Source organism: Astatotilapia calliptera, chromosome 5 (assembly GCF_964374335.1).
Source record: "Astatotilapia calliptera chromosome 5, fAstCal68.1, whole genome shotgun sequence".
NCBI lineage: Eukaryota > Metazoa > Chordata > Actinopteri > Cichliformes > Cichlidae > Astatotilapia > Astatotilapia calliptera.
In genome coordinates, this window is record NC_137426.1 from 21,324,270 (window position 1) to 21,342,395 (window position 18,126).

Below are 18,126 nucleotides of genomic sequence, written 5' to 3' on the forward strand. Positions count from 1 at the left end.
TGGTAATTGTATCCCTGCGCTGTTTGTTTTGGGGCTGACTCTTCAGCGTGCACAAGTCAGAGCTCAGACTAATCATGCCTCATGTGTTTGAGTGTGCACGTGTGTGTGCATGAAAATCAAAATATTATGGTTCTACATTTTGATGGTTCTAAGCCACGTGACATCTTGTGTAACACGTGTAGAACTGGAGGAGCGAGGGGGTGTTTTTAAGAAGCATTTTTTTTCCTTCACTCAACCTCAGCATACTTGGGTTATATGCAACTTGTTAATGTACAGTTAGGTACAGGAAGAGCCCAGCACAACAAGTCCTGCAAGTTTGCACAGTTTAAGACAGATAATATCATTTGGACTAATTTTCGTGGTTGGAAACTTCGCTCAGCTTCATAGTAAACCTCAAAGAATGCATTCATGAGACCAGATTTTAGTTGGAAGTCAAGGGCAGTTAATATTTGTGACTCTCCGCTGCTGTTTTGAGAAAGCAAAATAGAACATGCATAGAGGTTCAAATTGCATTTCATGAAAACAAAGAAGTACCCATTACTTTTCTTATCTGCTGAATAAGTTTTTTTTACCAGCACAAAATCAAATTAAGTGTGGACAGTGTGTGGTTTTGTTTTGTTTTGTTTTGCACTTGTCCTGTTTACAGCACTGGGAAGCATGGTGGCTTTAAACTTATGACCACAGTGCTTGTACTGAATGTACATGTTGGCGATTAGCATCAAGAGGAGTTGATTTGTTGTTTTTCAGTGAAGTATACTTTGTGATTGTTTGTGTGCATCTCTGTGTGCATGTGTGTGTGTTTGTGCACGTGCATCAGACTTTGCATGTGCATCAGAAACCATGAGCCATGCAGCATGCTCTTAAATCGTGGAGGTGTTGACATTGATTTGGAGTGCAGATACAGTGAGCAGTAAAACATCAAGGATTGCTGTGTTGATAGGATGCTTTGTAATCTTACGTATGAAAGTATATTGGGGGGGGGTTCAGACACAAAAAATATCCATAATGTTTTCCAGTGACTGGGTATAAAAAGGAAAAAAGTAAGAGAATGTGCAAAATAAAAAATAGAGATAAAAATATTGCACCTTTATCATCAGAAAATCATCATCATCACATATATTTTATGTTTCACAAAGCTGCAAAATGAACGCTGGTGGCAGTGAGTGCAGAGCAGATTTATGGGATGATGAAGGGTTTCTGCAGCACTGGATAGGATGTGTTAAATGTTATAGGTTGCCCTAGCTATAGATGTTCAATAATTCCCTCCAAGCGCTGATTCATTCTGGTCCATTTGTCCGAGACTGACACCTACTTTCCTTTAACTTTAGCGAAAATTGGATGCGATGGTTGGCCAGTCAGGATGTGGGGCACGGGCTGGAGGGAGCCGGGCTACTGGCGACTGTCTGGGTCAGATCATGTGAAACAGACTTGGTGCGGCCGCTTGGCTTGTACCCAAAGCCCACTTGCAGACAGAACCTGGCCACCTGGATCCTGGACAAGGAGCATAAAAATCTGACCTAATTTCTTTTCCAGGTCTTGAGGAGCTAGTATCAGTGTACAGTGTTAGTACAAATCTAACTTGTTGTTGTTTACTGGAGGTTAGGAGTCAAGGGTAAGGTTGTGTGGGGGAGGAGGGGTGGTATTGGCAGTGGCTTGGTTGGCAGTTTATACATGAGAAAAATGTGTCAGCTGAGCTATAACAGATCACCAGACAGATGTCGAAAGGGGCCTGACGTCGACGTGTCCTATGTGTTCATGTATATTAATAAGTGAGTCCAACGTGAACTCCTTATTTGACTTTTCATTTACACCTTTAAATTTCTCTTTTAAAAACTAGTACTTCTACTTTGGAAAACCAATCTGCATCTTCTCCTAAATTACTCCATTCTCTGGGCACCATCCCTTCCAAACTGTTCCCATGGTGACGTGCTGTTGCAGGCCGAGCACTGATGTGCTGCACGTACTGTAGAAACTAAGCCATAACAATGAGGCAATAAACATGTCCCAGTATTTCCAAAACAGGCACGTGAGTGATGACAAATACAAAGATGGAACCATAAACTTTGACACTACCAGTGATCTGTTTGACCATACAGTTTCTCACGTATGACATGTTTACAAGAGATTCCAGGCTTGTCCACACCTTTCCTTATACTTAAGAGAAATAGACAAGATGTTTCCTGTGGGTGTGGGGGTAGGGGGCGGGGGACGTTACGCTCTAGCTGATTGTCTCATGAAAGTCTGCGTCTCATAGCATAGCATTATCTTCAACATCAGCTTGATGAGGACACAGCAACTTTAATCACTGCAATTATCTGATGTCAAGGCATCTGGTGAATGCATGCATTTGTCTCCACCAGTTTAAAAAGGATTTTGCTGCCATAGCTCAGTGCACCGAGTAGCTTTCTTTGAAGCAATACGTTAATATTTTAAACTGTCACTCATACGCACGCACCTTCAGCACTCAGAAGCACAATGATTTGTGGCCTCCAACTTCTAAAACTGAATGTCCATGTTGCTCATTAACATCATCAGTGAGGAGGACATCAGCAACATGAACTTTTATGGGGATAAACTATGCAGACCGCCTCTCCCCTTTTGTCATCCCACTGTAGGACGTGACTGCACTTTGGTCTAATGGGCTCCATGTAGCTCCAGGAATGTACTTGAGGAATGTGTTAGTGTATTTGAAGATAATGCTGTTAAATCCGTCAGGTTGCTTAGGTGCCCGCTACAGTTTGAGCAACCACATGTCATATCGACACAAGGCCATTGCCAGCTCAGATTTTGTATTACTTGGGATTTTGTATCATTGGCATTTTGATTCAGTGTAGTCTCAATTTTGTTGTTCTTGTGACCATTTCTGATGATTAAAATGAACTTACCCCTGAGAACCACTGGCAGAAGATACTATTTACATAAGCCTTTTTCCACCCCCAGTACTATCAGTCTGTGTAAAGCCTAACTTTTTTTGGCCACATATTACTTTCTGTCCTTATTTAAGCACCATGCCAAAGATTGTTTTTCTTATATACTTAGGAGAGTTTATTGCATTTCCTTATCTTTTAGTTTTAAAAAGGAAATACACACCAACAGCAGAGAAACTCTTATCATTCCAATGAATTATTGACTCAGTGACTGAATATTGCCTTGTGTCACGCTTTATGATTTTATTTACTCTTAACCAGGAATCACCATCCAGGAACTTGTGCATTTGTATATATATATTATCTGTGCTATTAATTATATTGACAGATCCACAAAAGCTGACAAAGAGGTGCTTTGATTTTATTTTAGCGCCTTTTTCCATTCTAGACAAAGGGAATGACTGAAGGAGTTATATGAGGATTGTGGGTGGCAGTGGGGAGTGCAGGAATAAACAAGCTTGTCCTTGACTTTGCATTAGCTGTCAGAGTTCCAACAGGATTCATCACTATCAGCACACAGGGCAGAGCTGGTAAGCTCCCCTGCACACCCATGTGTCACTTCCTCACGAGAGCAGGAATGATTAAAAGGCCTTACAGACTGACTGGAAAATACCAAGTCAAATTAGGAGCATAACACTGTTGTGATGTCCCCAAGAAATTCATCTGAAGGCATAGCTTCATGGCACTCATTTTCATCCACAGTGTAGGCTGCAGTGTGGCATACTGATTTTGTTTAAGCTTTTACTTCCTTAAGTTAAATTACTTTAACTATGGCCCATTTGCATTATTAAGCTGTAGCTGTCCAGTGACCAACCAGTGCCATTTAAAGAAATGACTGGCATCAGTTTGAGTAAGAATACAAAAGAATAGTATATTAAACAAACTGGGTATATTGTAGACAATTGTAGATGGATAGTGTTTCCTAAGCTTGCTATGGAAAAACAAGATAGGTCACATTTTCTAGATGTAGCTACCTTCAGCTGTACGTGTATTCTCTGTTATAAGTTGAGCTGATTATGGTTTGATTATGACCTGATTATGACCCTTTGAAAGTTGCATTGCTCTGAACAAATCCACTATTTCTATTGATATAGGCTCGATCCACCCACCCACCCACCCACCCATCCATCCATCCATCTATCCATCCATCCATCCATCCATATTCATCCATTAACCCATTTTCTTTGATTTTCACGGGTGTGCTGGGCCCAATCTCAGCTGCCATAGGCTGAGAGACAGTAAGCACCCCGGACACATCACCAATCTGTTGCAGAGCTAACACAGACAGAGAAGCAGACAACCACTGACTTTCACATCAACACCTGAGAACCACCAGTTAACCTAACCCCATGCATTGGAGTGTGGGAGGAAGCAAGAGTACATGAGAGAACCCACGCAGTTTCAGGGAGGACATGCAAAATCCAAACAGCAAGAATCCAGGACTTTCTTGCTGTCAGGTAACAGTGTTAACCACTAATTTGCTTGACTGCTTATATGTAAACATGTATTACCATGGCACTAAGAACCTGCCACTAAGATCAGACCGATCCATTTATAAGTAGTACTGAATTTAAAAGTTGTTGCATTAAAACAGACCATTTTTGTTTTTCATTGGTTAAGATACTTATGCCTTTGTTCAGTGAGTTTTCTGCTGCATCTATGGTGGACAGAGTTTGCAGTGATTCCTGGGTTTTGAGCATTATGTGGTGTGCATATATGAAGAGAGGTTCAAGGAAATTGAATCACTGCTCTGATTCACAGCTGGATTGCGGGTCCCGTGGCACAACCAAGCACTCTTTTCCAGAGACATGGATCCATGCTAAGCTGACATAACACCGATCCATCATTTGTGGCTAAGGAGACTACGTTGGAAAGCTGACAGCTCATTATGTTTAAATACCCACACGATTTGTTGTATCCTCAGACTGGATCTGCTGTAATATCACAACTGTTATGTAGATTTGTGAACTCAAAAATTGTGTACATTTAATGTTAGTAGCACTGTATTTTTTGATTTCACTGTGACTTAGAAATATAAGCCATTTTTGTACCCTGCCTCTTTTGGAGCTATCTGGTGATAACAAGCCAGGTGGTCTCTTCCTCTTTCATAAATAATGCTTTCAACAATTTCAAGCTTTTAAGTACAAGTGGGTGCCTTTTCTGTGTGCTGACCATTAAAATCCTTCCCTGTATGGCTCTGGGATATTTTCCTCTTGTGTGTAATCCCAGTACAGAACTGGAACATAAGAGATTAGTGCATGCACCTTGATGTGGCCTGGTACACTAGTCAAACTTATTAGGCTAACTGACACTCAAAAAGAAGTTTTGGGGCTTTTCAATGACCTCTTTGATATTGAAGGGGATTTTCGGGTTATATTAGCTAGCTTGACTAGAAGATTCTTTCAGAGGTCTTTCATTCTTCTTTCTTGTATCTGGAGTCTGTTTGGACAAATGTTTTTTTCATAAAGGAATAATGGAAATTATTAATGGAATGTGCACTTTATTGAAAAGGATGTTGTTCTTTACAGACGGGACACTGTCAAGATAGTGAAAACTGTATCAACAGTAACATGATTTGTTTGTATTCAGTGTAAATAAATGGCTCTGATGCTGTTAAAGTACTTTAAAAAAAAAGTTGTACCTCCTCAGTTATTCACTTGAGTTTACTGCTTGGAGACAGCTTGGGTGCCACACAAAACCCAGGTGTTGAGCTCATGAGAGCTGTTTTCATGTGTGTATTATTATCTCTGTAAAATCAACAGATGGGGTCGCGGAAGGAAATGGTTTTGCAAGAGAGCTGGCAAAAGGCTTTTTGGCACGTGATTTGGATAAACAACTTTCCCTGAAACTGCACTGGGGAGATGCAGAGTGACAGATAAATGTGCTATGCAAACTGGGCTTCCTGGATTGTGTGCCATTTTGTTATTGGTACCTGATGAAACATGGTCATCCCTGATGAATGATGACACTGTGTGTGTCTTTCTTTCAGTGCATCTCTATTTTAGGTCTGAACTTAGGTCTCACTTTGCCAGCCCAGTGTTCATCTAAGTATAAACTTAAAGACTGTACTTCTGAGGTAATTTATAAGAACTTATGTTGTTTTGGCAACACACATTTCAGCCCTCACACGACCCATGCATGTTAATGGATGGTATGTGCAGTTGAAAGTTGTAAACAAGGAAGTGATCTGTATGATCTGTTCCATATGAGGGAGTAGTTATTAACTTCTTGAGCTCCTGCTTTAAGGCAAATGCTCTCATTCTCATCTAAAAAAGATAAGAGCTTTTTTTATGTGAAGCCACCTGAGCCACCTTCCCTTATGACATTAACACAAGCAACATCTAGATTTCATACCCATCTCATTTGTTGTGTATTTCACTCATACACCTTTCACACCTTTGCCCTGATCAATGGGATGTGAAAAAGTCCCCCCGAAAAGAAAAAATAATCAAAGAGGTATAGTGTAAGAACAATTTGGATTTCCTGCTTGCTTTGGTGTTAAATTCACTGCTTATGTTTGGTGCAAATTAAAATAACAGGACTTGAAAACTGTAGCCGATCTCTAAAGCAAAAACATCGATGAAACCTTCAAGTACAGCAAACTTTAAAATAAATCTCCACTGTTTTGTTTTGTATGAAGCATTTTTCATGTTCTACCCTCCCCCATGTTTTCTCTCCTTCCTCTTTGTTTGCTTGATCCTCTCCTAGGTATCTCGTCTCCTCCCAGCGACAGCTGCGTGTTTCTGATTGGGTGATTTTGGAAGAGGGGTGGGGCTTGCTCACTGCTTCTGCTGTTTTCTAGCAGGCGGATCAGCCTAGCCGTCAGTTTCGGTAAAAGGAGGCGACGAGTGTGGTCGCTGCTTACGCTGCTTGAATTTCTTCAGGCAGCTTGTAGGAGCTTTATAATCATTTTTTTACTAAATGTACAAGCACAACGAACATACCGCTTAGTCGGTGAGCCTTATAATTTGCTCTGCGGGAAAGGAAACTAATCGGAATACGGGATTTCGTCGTCCTTCCTGTTCAGCCCTTTGTTTTTTACTGCTTCGGTCAAGTGGGAGAGCAGCAGCGCCCCCCTGTGAGCGAACAGGAAACAGCCTGAGGATAGGGAGCCAAACGAGCGGCCGAGCCTCTTGCCTCCCGTACGACGTGGGCCCCCCCAGCTCAGCTGTCCGATGCGGGGTGAGGATGAGTCCCGCTCTGGAAGCCCTCATGCAGGCGGAAGGGACTCCTTATCCCGGAAAAGGGGTGATGCTTGAGCCGTTCGTGCACCAAGTTGGGGGCCACTCTTGTGTGCTACGGTTTGGGGAACAGACAATTTGCAAACCCCTCATCCCCCGAGAACACCAGTTCTATAAGAGTCTCCCACCAGAGATGAGGAAGTTCACCCCTCAATATAAAGGTGAGTCTGTGCATCCCAAATATGAACTATTGAGCTGCCCGTTAGAGCAGCATGCATCTTTTAATTTTCTCACCTCTGTGCATGCGTTATATAAGAGTCTCATGAGTGCTTTTAATATTGCATTGCAAAAAAACAAAACTTCTATTACATGAAATTTTGCGCTTATTTGCCGTTGCAATACCTTAAAGTGCATTGTGTACACAACAACACTACAGAATGTATGTTGAATATTTGTAAGCTGATTGCATTGGCTTCAAAATAACTCACGTTACATTGTCAGTCATGTTGGAGCCTTTGGCAGACACAGCTATCCGTTTTCTGGCTATATCCCTCATGTGCAAGGCAGGGTTTCAAGTAGCGTCAAACCTAATGGCTTGACTTCCTGCCAAGAGAATGAGTAGCCAGAGTATCCAGAGGTCTTTGACTGTGTGACGCTTTTAAGGCAGCTATAGTTTCAAGATGCGTATTGGCGGGCCACGGCAAATCTAAAATAACTGCGGCAGATCACCAGAGTAATAATTTACAAGTCATTTGAGGAGATTTCCAGGTCTGGTTTCAGGGAACGACACGCATAAAGACTCACACAGACCTGAAGCAGGAATGCTATGTTCCCTGGTTGCATTCAGTCTCTCACAGTTTCCCCTACAGACAATTACACCTAGTACATGCTGATACGGAGATCTTCAGGCAGAGATCTTTTGACGTGATGTGTGGTAACTGAATCCACGGCCATGCAGCATGGGGCTATAAAAAGGTCCTGGATATGGAATGGGATGTGAGGAGCTAATAGTATAGTAGACGTCTGGGGCCTTCAAATGCTCAACCCCACTAGCATTTTCCAGTCTTACATTTCACATTATGATGAGAGACGGGGAAAGAGCTGTGTTCTTCTAAAGGAATGTAAGGTTCCTTATCCGCGATTGTAGATAAATGTGTCTCAGCAGTATCTGATGATTTAGGGACATCTTGCAGTGGAATACTGGATTAGAAACATTAAGACTTTTGAGCAGATGTAGATTAAATTTATAAGTTAGGGGTCACTTATGTTGTGTAGAGGATACTATATTGCAATTTAATGTCACGACAGTGACCTGAAAAAAGATTGGACAGGAACGTTTGTACTTAATAAAATGATATTGATAGCAATAATAATGTCTAAGTCAGTTTAGCCCTACTCCTGTACTACATTCGATTTGCGCAACTGGGGCGCAATAATCGCGCACTTGATATACGTTTATCACAAATTTATGAGCCTTTTTATTGAAAGAAACTCGGAGTGACTCATAAGTTCCTTTGCTGGCTGCAGTGGTGTAATGACAGTGCAGTGCTGAGGCACACATTCCTTCAGAGGCGGGGCTTCCTGCAGACTGATGACGTCAGTGCGCATGACATAAGTCAAGCCTCCGCCTGCGTAGAAGGATGGCACCCATGATCCCGGGGCCTGCCATTTAACATCCAAATCCAGTGCCATGTTATTTGCATGGCTGTTTTTTGTTGTTTGTTTTTTGGTCATTGTAATAAACTGTCATTTAATTTTCTAATTCAGTGGCTGATTTGTAATGACTCCTACTGCTGCTTGGTTTTGGTATCGTGTTTTGTGTCATGTAACTTGGATGTTACATCCAGATCTAAAACAGTTCCTCTTGAACTGTTTCGACCACATCCCCTCCCTCCTTCCTGTCTGTGGTTGATCTGTTTCGGCCTTTGCAGCTGTGATGTTTATTCTCAGTGCAACACCTCCCCCACTCTGCCTGCAATACTCAGGTCCTTGTAGGGAGTTTTATTTTGGGGGGGGGGGTGACCCCGGTGGCTTTTTGCGGGTCATGTCAGAAATTAGCATTGGCATCAAAGGCCTTCCAGAAACATCCATTAGTCCATGAGTTTATCAAATTGTGTTAATTATTACTAACTGAAGCCCTCAGAGCACAATGTGGTAGTGCATTTGAAATATGAACTATGTAGATATACTTGCTGCTTAATATCAGTATCTATATTCTTATCTGTGTGTCTGAATCATTATGATTTGACACTTTAAAACTCTATCATGCTTTAACTACTACAGTGTTACATTTTCTATCTCTTTTACTCATGGTGGATCATATAGTTTTCTTTGTGCAATTGCTTTTTCAAATTGTGAGAATTTGTAAAAGTAACAAACATGAAGATAAAACCTCTCCTTCTATTTCTCTCTCTCTCTCTCTCACTCACTCTCTCAGGTGTAGTTTCAGTCAGTTTTGAAGAGGATGAGGAAGGGAATTTGTGCCTCATCGCCTACCCCCTCCACAGCGAATCAGGGGACCTAGAAAACAAAGACCCCTCAACAGACTGTGAGCCCAAGAGCAAGATGGTGAAGTGGAGCAACAAAAAGCAATCCCCTTTGGGCCCTGAGAATGACAACTATAGCAAAGACAGAGGTAGACACAGTCGTAAAGAAGACAAGATTATGAGGTAAGAGAGCACCTTTACTGTTTCACGGAAATAAGTCATGTTGAAGACGTGTATTGTTATGAAGCTCTGTAGCGCTGAAGCTGATGTCTTTCTTCGTTCTCTGCTCTGCAGTTATAATCGTGATGAGATGCAACAGCAGGCAGAGGTACTTTACTTTAGCCTGGAAAAAGGCAATGTGGTGTCACAGATCAAACACAACCCCTGGAGTCTCAAATGTCACCAGCAGCACTTACAGAGGATGAAGGAGAATGCAAAGCACCGTAACCAATACAGTATCCTTTTACCACATGCTTGAAGATATGAGAATTCTCAGTGTCTGCTGAAGTGGCTGAAGTGTTCCCTTTTTTTGCCATGTGATCCTTGACTCTCCCTTTACAGAATTTATCCTTTTAGAAAACCTTACATGGCGCTATAGAGTACCGTGTGTCTTAGACTTGAAGATGGGAACTCGTCAGCATGGAGATGATGCATCAGAGGAAAAGAAAGCCAATCAGATTCGAAAGTGTCAACAGAGCACATCTGCATCTATTGGGGTGCGACTTTGTGGCATGCAGGTAAAGTATATTTATAAATGAAACCATATATACGTGGGGGGGGTTTTGTATTTACTTGTTTATGTGCCGCTGTAGTGCTTATGTTGCTGTGGTACCTTTGCAGGTGTACCAGTCAGAACCAGGCCAGCTGATGTTCATGAATAAATACCATGGGCGAAAGCTGACTCTCGCAGGCTTCAAGGAGGCTCTCTACCAGTTTTTCCACAATGGGCATCGCTTGCGTCATGAGCTGCTGTCTCCAGTGTTGCGGAGACTTCGCGAAATGCAAGCTGCCCTCGAGGCCTGCGAGTCTTACCGCTTCTACTCTAGCTCCCTGCTCATCATCTATGATGGCGACCCTCCCAGGGCTCCCACTAGACCTAGACATAGAGGTGGGGAGGAAGGTGATGAGGATGAGCCATCTGATGAGGAGGAGGAGGAAGAAGGTGCCTTTGGTTTCCCTCGCTCCTCCTCTGCGGGTGTTGGCGCAGGTGTGTCCGGAGGGAGCAGCAACAGTGGCGGTAGTCGCTCATCCCACAGCGCAGGAGAGGCTAGTAGCCCTGTGGTGGATGTACGCATGATTGACTTTGCTCACACCACCTGTCGCCACTATGGAGAAGACAGTGTAGTGCACGAAGGCCAGGACAGTGGGTTCATCTTCGGCCTCCAGAACCTGATCACAATCATCTCTGAGCTCGAGGATCACAGTGCAGACTGAGGCTGGACTTTAGTCAGCATGGTCTAAATTTTAAGCGTGGGATGAGCTCACTGAGCTGAAACCCTGCTACACCAAGATGCATTATCCCTATGCCTATGTAGGGGTCTGCTTGGTGGGAACGTTGGACGCCTCTGCGTGAGGGGATAGTTTCAATGGTGGTACCTGTGGTCTCACTCACCTGCCAGAGGATTGGGCTGCCTGTGCCCTTTTTGCACTTTTCAGAGACTGCTCCTTTTTTTTTTTTTTTTTTTTTGTAACACATGATAGGAGAAGTGTAGTATGAGAGAGGTCCTTCAACAGAGACTTCTGTAGCATCCTAGGGCTCTCTTCCCTCCTCTCGCCCCCTGGTACAGATACAGTTCTTTATTGTTAAGTTCTCTCTGAGAGAGAAAGCCTGAGGCAGAGAACATTGAAGCTGTAGGTAACTAGAAACCTGTCGTGGTGCTTTACCTGTGATACTTTTTTTCCCCTTGGGATGTCGCTTTGACTGCTGGTCCCCAACAGCACAACACAATCATGGGGAAGCTGATTGAACAAGCTGACCTTGGCTGGCTGGGTCAGCAGCCTTGTAGCAAATGAGAAGCTTGCATCAAATAAGGACATTTTGTGTCTATTAAGACCCTTATATGGTTTGTGTGTTCAAGTAAGCACTTGGATTTACACTTTTTGGTGGAAGAATATTATTTAGTTCAATAAGAAGGGATCTGCCTTTTTCAACAGTTGTTCCCCTGTACTTATTGCCTATAAACAAAAGACTTTTTGGAAAGGGAATATTATCCTTTTTTTCTGGTCATTATCTTTTTCCTCTTTTTCATTCCTGAAAATTTGACTTGACAAAGAGAATATATTGATAAAACACTAAAAAGACTATAGACTATTTATTTCAACGGATTGTTAAAAATGTAAACAAGTACATTCCATATTACCACTATAAATGTTACGTCCTTCTTATACAGACTTGGATTTCTTTTGTTATTGGAAGAGCTCTCTTATATAACTGTGTGTTAACAGTATCTTGAAAATAAAGGCATTCATTGAGATAAAATTCATTGTCTGTGGTTTGTGTTTATAGTATGTTTGGGGTTTGAATTTCAGAAACAAGTATGGGTTATGAAATAGATCGTGAGGATCCTAATGTGTGCCAAAAACTGTGTACTTTTGACTAATAGTGGTACTTCCAGTTCCCAGTTTTGATTTGGGAACACAGACACCCTCTGCCAGTGTCAAGATTAAATCTTTCTTTTTCGATAAAGGATGTGGTTAGAGCTGGATCAGGTGACCCTGAACGATTCCTTAGTTACGCTGCAATAGGCCTTGGCTGCTGGTGACTTCCCAGGATACAATAAGGTTTTCTTCAGTCACCTCCTTTTACTGCATGTGTTTATACACTGCTGTGAATTTCATCACTAGTTATTATTAAACTCTGGCTGTCTCTCCTGAAGTCTGTCTTATGTTCTGTGTCCCTCCCCTGATCAGCAGATGGCTGCCTCTCCATGAGTCTGGTTCTGCCTGAGGTTTCTTCCTGTTAAAAGGGACTTTTTCCTTCTCACTGTTGCCAAGGCCTTTCTCATGGGGTGGTAGGGGTCATCTGATTGCTGGGTTTTCTCTGTATTACTCCACGGTGTTTACTGTACAGTTTTAATCACCTTGAAGTGACTATTGTGATTTGGCGCTATATTTAAAAATAAAAATAAACTAAAAAAAACAACAACAACCTGAAATGAAATTGTTTGTGTTGACTATCATCTGCATTTGAACTGGAGACATCATATTTAGATCACAAGTGAGGTCATGTGTGAGGTATTGGATGTTTTCATAGTGCACTTAATGTTCCAGTGTGAATGAATCAAACTTGAAGCTGCACTTCAATACACCTAAGGCTGTCAAAGATTGAGGAAGACGTGACTCATAATTATCAGTAAGAGTCATTTGCTGAAGTGGAACTGCTAGAATGGGGAAAAGATCAAATATCACAATGCTGAAACTAGACCTGCTGTAAAACTGTAAAATAAGGAATCAATGGTGTGGAAAACATGCGTCTTTTTTTTGCACCTGATACTATGAGTTTTTCCATCCATTATCCATTGTTCATATTAGGCAGGTACAAACAATGCTTTCTTTTATGAAAGTAACATCTCTCCTTAATGCTGTATAGTACAAAAAGAAAGGAGTCGTTGTTTCAAAGAAAAAGCATGTTTTCATACTTGAAAGTGTAAACGTAACTAAATAAAGTGCAGTGTTAATGTAGCATAAAAACATTAACCTTCACAAAGCAAACAATTATTTTGAGTTGAGACCATGTTGACAAATGATAAACAGTTTTTGTGCGCAAGTTGAACTTCAAAGGATCATTTTTCCTAAGAGAGTTCACTAAAGGTGTGAAATTGTGAACATAGGATTGCTTTTTGACCACACAGAGACAAATGTTTTTTCTCTGAAGAAGTCTGGGATTTTATGAAAGCTCAATTTAGTTGTTAAGCTCGAATATAGGGAAAGATTAAACCACTCCTGCCTTAATCGTGATGTGATGTGAGTGATGAACCTCATCCTCATTCTGATAAAGGTTTCAGCATAAAAACCATTACTATAGTACAAGTATGAAAATATCAGACACCCTCTGTTTAGACAGAATTAATCTGTGGGGGTGGGCAATGATTTTTTCCAAGTGGCAATAAATAAAGCAAAATTGAGTTCAGCTTAGTGGTGCAGCCCTCAACAACAAAGCTAAATTCTCATCTAGCTTCTTGGGAAAATTAATTGGCCACCCTGACACAGAAAGCTTCCCTGAGAACTGGCTTTGGGTTTTTCCTTTCCTTTCGCAAGTTTGCTTGGTACGGCAAAAACACAAAGATTGCTTACGCTGCATGCGTCACTGTTGTTACAGAGTTCATTATTAAGCAGTTTAGTTAAGGTTTTTGGCACAGTTGCTCTTTGGCGGTGACATTGGTGACTGATCTGCACAAAGCTCAGATTACAAACTTCTATTCAATAACAGTTCCATAGTGATAAGCAGGAAGAATGAGAAGGTGTTGCCAGCAGCTCAGATTAGTATTTTCTAACATACTGTATGTACCCTAAGCTCCACAGTGAAATGTGTTGCCTGTTAAAGCTGGCAGCTTTGTAGTCTGCCTAATCAGCTTTCTAGTGCTGGAAAAGAGTGAGGAAAGTATGGCTAGAATTTTGACACACCTGCTGGAAGGGTTGAATGAAATGTGACAGAACAACTTTGTATCGACGTATAGCAGGTACTGGTTTTAACCTTGCAACAACCTGATGTGAAATGGGTGGAGAAAGTTAACACGAAGAGATGGTTTAATCTATTAGGATTTCTTATTTATCTTTCCATGTTGGAAAAGTAAATATGGTGAACAGGTTCTTCCATTCTCGCGTTTGTGTGTGCGAAATAAGATGTGACTTTAAATTAGAATTAAGGTTGGAGAAGCCTGTGACCAGAAATGAGGAACAGAAATACCTGCTGAGAGGAAGCAGTTCTAATTACAAGAGAAATGAAACAGAAAGTCAGTCATGCAAATCATCTGATGCCACGACCACTCATCAAGCTTAGCTTCATTTACAACTGGTTGGACTCAAAGCCTCCAATTGACCCACATTATCCTACTTTGTGTGCAACATTCCTCTCCCTTCTTTAGTTGTAGTTAAAATTCTGTTTATGGACAGAAATTCTAGTTGCAACCAAGGGGTGTGACAGTGTCTGGCCTTGGAGGCCTCAGGATCACCTCTCTGCTTTTTGCAGAAGATGTGGTTCTTTAGGCTTCGTCAAGCAGTGGCCTCCAACTTGCAGTTTTTAGCTGAGTTTGAAGTTGTTACCACTAAACCCCAGCCCATAATGAATTTAAGTTGAGCTAATGATGTAGCATCCACGAGCAGCTATCAGTGCATGTATCTTTGTGCACGGTGCAACTGCAGTGCTCTGCAATTTCATGGCCAAAGCACTAGTTAGCAGTGAAGTTTCTCTCTTAGAAATGATCTGTTACCTGTTAAAATGTCTAGGAGTGATTGAGGGTTGCATTGAGGGTGCATGTCAGGTTTTGGCATTAGTTGTGGTTTTGAGAAAGGTTTAACATAATGTATTAATCCCATATCAGCTGGAAAATGGTGGAGTGCCCACTCCAAATTAGAGAGGAATTTCTGTCCCAAGTGGAGAAGCTTCATTATTTGGGGTCTTGTTCAAGAGTGGGGGGAGAGTAGAGAAAGAGACTGACAAACAAATTGGTGTGGTGTCAACGGAAGCTGCCTGTTGTGGTAAAGAGAGAGTCAAGCATAAAAGCTCTCAGTTTACCACAGGCTTTACGTAATGACTGAATGAATGAGATCATGAATGCCAGCAGCAGAATTGGTCTTCCTCAGTAGGATGTTTGGGCTGAGCCTTAGAAGTTAAGCAAGGAGTATGGTCGTGAGGGGCTCATACTGCTCCATATCGAAAGAAACCAGTTGAGGTAGTTTTGGCATCTGACAGTGGCACTTTTTGGGTTTCTTTAAGGTAAGGGGATTTGGCATATCCTACCTGGAGGAGATCTCAGGGAAGATCCAGGACACACTGGGAAGAGTCTGTCATTCGGCTGGCTTGGCAACAGTTTAGTGTCCCACTAGAAAGGTTCGACAAGCAGCAGAAGATGGATAGATGGATGGATTTCTTATCAACAATATATTGTTTTGACATTTGTTTTATCAGTTGACTTCTGATCTTTTGGCCCTGCCCACTGTGTTAGGGGATTCGGTTCAGTAAACATCAACTCAGGAAGGTAAACAGAGATGCAGTCAGTTTAGGGGCGATGATAGTAGGAGGCATGAGAGGAAAGAGATTATAATTTTCTCGTTTCAGATCTAAAATTAACTTCACATCCGCTGCTCATGTGCTGCCTGCTGCAAAACAGATTTGGATTAATGTTTTTCTCCTCATTGGAATATACTGCTGGTTGTTTATATGGGTTTTGTGATGAAGCTGAAAAAGCATATGTAATCAGCAAAGAACTCAGAGTGGATACTTTGATTTGCTATATTTTTTAACTTTTTGCATTTTGGGGATGAGTCAAACTGTTTTGCTGTGATGACATGACATGGAGCATGACATGGAAAGACACAAATTAGAAGCTTTGTACCAACAGCTTTGTAATAAATGTGATCAGGTTGAAGGTTACTAGATCAAAGTAGGCTAAGGAGACCTATTCAGGCCAAGGATGTAGGAAAGCACTTGTTCTTATGTAAGATGTGTTATTAATCATACTCTAATAATGCATGAATGCAGCTCTCTTTGCATACGTGAAGATAAACACATAAGTGTTTGTGTTTATTTGGTGCAAGGAAAACTGCAGTGCATATCTGACAGACCTGTATGTGCTATTACAGCTTTTACTGTTCAAGGGTTATAAATGTTCTTATCTGATTGTGTGTCAGTCCAGCTCTGTGTGCTTGAATGACTTTGAAAGGCATTTTGTTGCAAACACTGTCTTATTCTTCACAAAAGAAGTTGCTTCTCAGCAAAACAAACTACCAAAACTGGATTTGAATGCTATATGGCACATGCACTCTACTCCTCCCTCCAGCAACAACAGAGAATAGTGTACTATTTCAAAAAAGCACAGAAATAAGCAGAAAAGCAGGATGGTGTCTTCAGACAGTGGACAGAGAAAGGTTTCTTTGCCCCAGGTGCTATTTTACAAAATGATTAATGTATGAAACTTGAAAGCCTTAAGATGAAATATGGCTTGGAGAACAAAGATTTCTTTACCTTTCACCGCTAATTTATCAGCAGTAAAGCCCAGCAGAGATATGAATAGCATGAGTGAAATTACTGTTTGCATACCTCCAGTGTACCTTGTATTATTCCAGTGTTCTACAAAGCCTTTGGGTAGAAGTGCAACATTATACTACAAGAAGAATTCAAGATTTAAGGTGAAGATGGAAAAATGCATGGTATACTGCCAGTACCTATTACAGAGATTTTTCCTTGCAGATTATTTAAGTTGTAAATATATATTAAAAGGATTGTGTTTAAAACCTCTTATTCTAGAGAGACCTGGCAGTAATGTACAGATGTACAGAATCTCCATAGCAAGCAATACATAAGAACTATAAAGCTTATGCATTTCATTGTGTAAAGCACAATGAAATACCGTAACTAACCACCTTAGGTAAAGATCAGGTGCATTCATATAAAGCAAAGGTATCAGATTTACTCCTAATAGAGAAACATAATTTATGTTTGAGCTTTTTAACGTGAATTTTAAGTAACAAGTTCTAATCTATAAAGATACCAAAGTACTTACTGTCTATGTTGTGACCATATCAGTTCAACCCTTTGATTGGTTTTGATTAGAGGAAGTTTCGATGGCTTTGCCATTTCAAAATAACATGAATTTGCAATTGCCTGCATTTAACACGAACTCAAGCTGAGTTAAATGGGACCGATCAACATCAAAGACAGGCTGCAGAAATTCGAGGATTTGTATTAGTGACGAACAACAAATAACTGCGTCGCAGCGCTTCATATATCTGCATATAGAGAGACAGTCAGCGGTTCTAATATAAAGCCCTGAGCAACTTCTTTGTCTACAGGGGGGGAAAGAGGATGAAGACCAAGCAAAGTAAATACACTGTTCTGGCCAATATTGTGACGTCTGTTAAGCAACTGTGTCAGAAACATTTACAAATTAAGAAAAAGAATGAAACAGCATTTTATTTAATCCATCTCATTAACAGGCTCAATTTTCATGTTAATAGCAGCAATTATTGTTGAATAGAATTTTCATCTAAAAAATCTTTTAATTGTTCACTGATAAATTTTTCAAGAATTTGCTAAAACATACAACATAGATATTGGCCTGCAGTTGTTATTTTTTATCTCAATCACTTTGATGCAGTTCTCACATCAGGAACATATCTCTACACCCACAATAGCCTTTGTCTGTTTGTACATACTGCTATTGTTGCTATTGTTACTTCACTGTTGAATTTTTTTTATTGTGCTGATCCATTTCTCATCTCAATTGCAATACTCATCAAAACAGTTTTTTTTTTTTAATCAGTCAGAACTACATATCTTTCACTCATCTTAATACTCTCCAACATTTCATTAGT

General features: G+C 41.0%; 1 protein-coding gene across 1 annotated transcript; it reads left to right on the plus strand.

The window, feature by feature from the left end:
* Positions 1-6,739: 6,739 nt before the first annotated feature.
* On the plus strand, positions 6,740-12,073 carry ip6k2b (inositol hexakisphosphate kinase 2b). The gene is made up of 5 exons (XM_026167997.2): positions 6,740-7,329; positions 9,546-9,777; positions 9,889-10,049; positions 10,156-10,331; positions 10,435-12,073. The coding sequence occupies exons 1-5, from the start codon at positions 7,116-7,118 to the stop codon at positions 11,026-11,028; spliced, it is 1,377 nt and encodes a 458-aa protein (XP_026023782.1). The 5' UTR covers positions 6,740-7,115; the 3' UTR covers positions 11,029-12,073.
* The last annotated feature ends 6,053 nt before the right edge of the window (positions 12,074-18,126 follow it).

Coding starts and splice junctions, on each gene's coding strand:
- ip6k2b (XM_026167997.2), top strand. CDS start 7,116: ATGAGTCCCGCTCTGGAAGCCCTCATGCAGGCGGAAGGGACTCCTTAT. Junction 7,330..9,545: donor GTTCACCCCTCAATATAAAG/GTGAGTCTGTGC, acceptor TCACTCTCTCAG/GTGTAGTTTCAGTCAGTTTT. Junction 9,778..9,888: donor AAAGAAGACAAGATTATGAG/GTAAGAGAGCAC, acceptor TCTGCTCTGCAG/TTATAATCGTGATGAGATGC.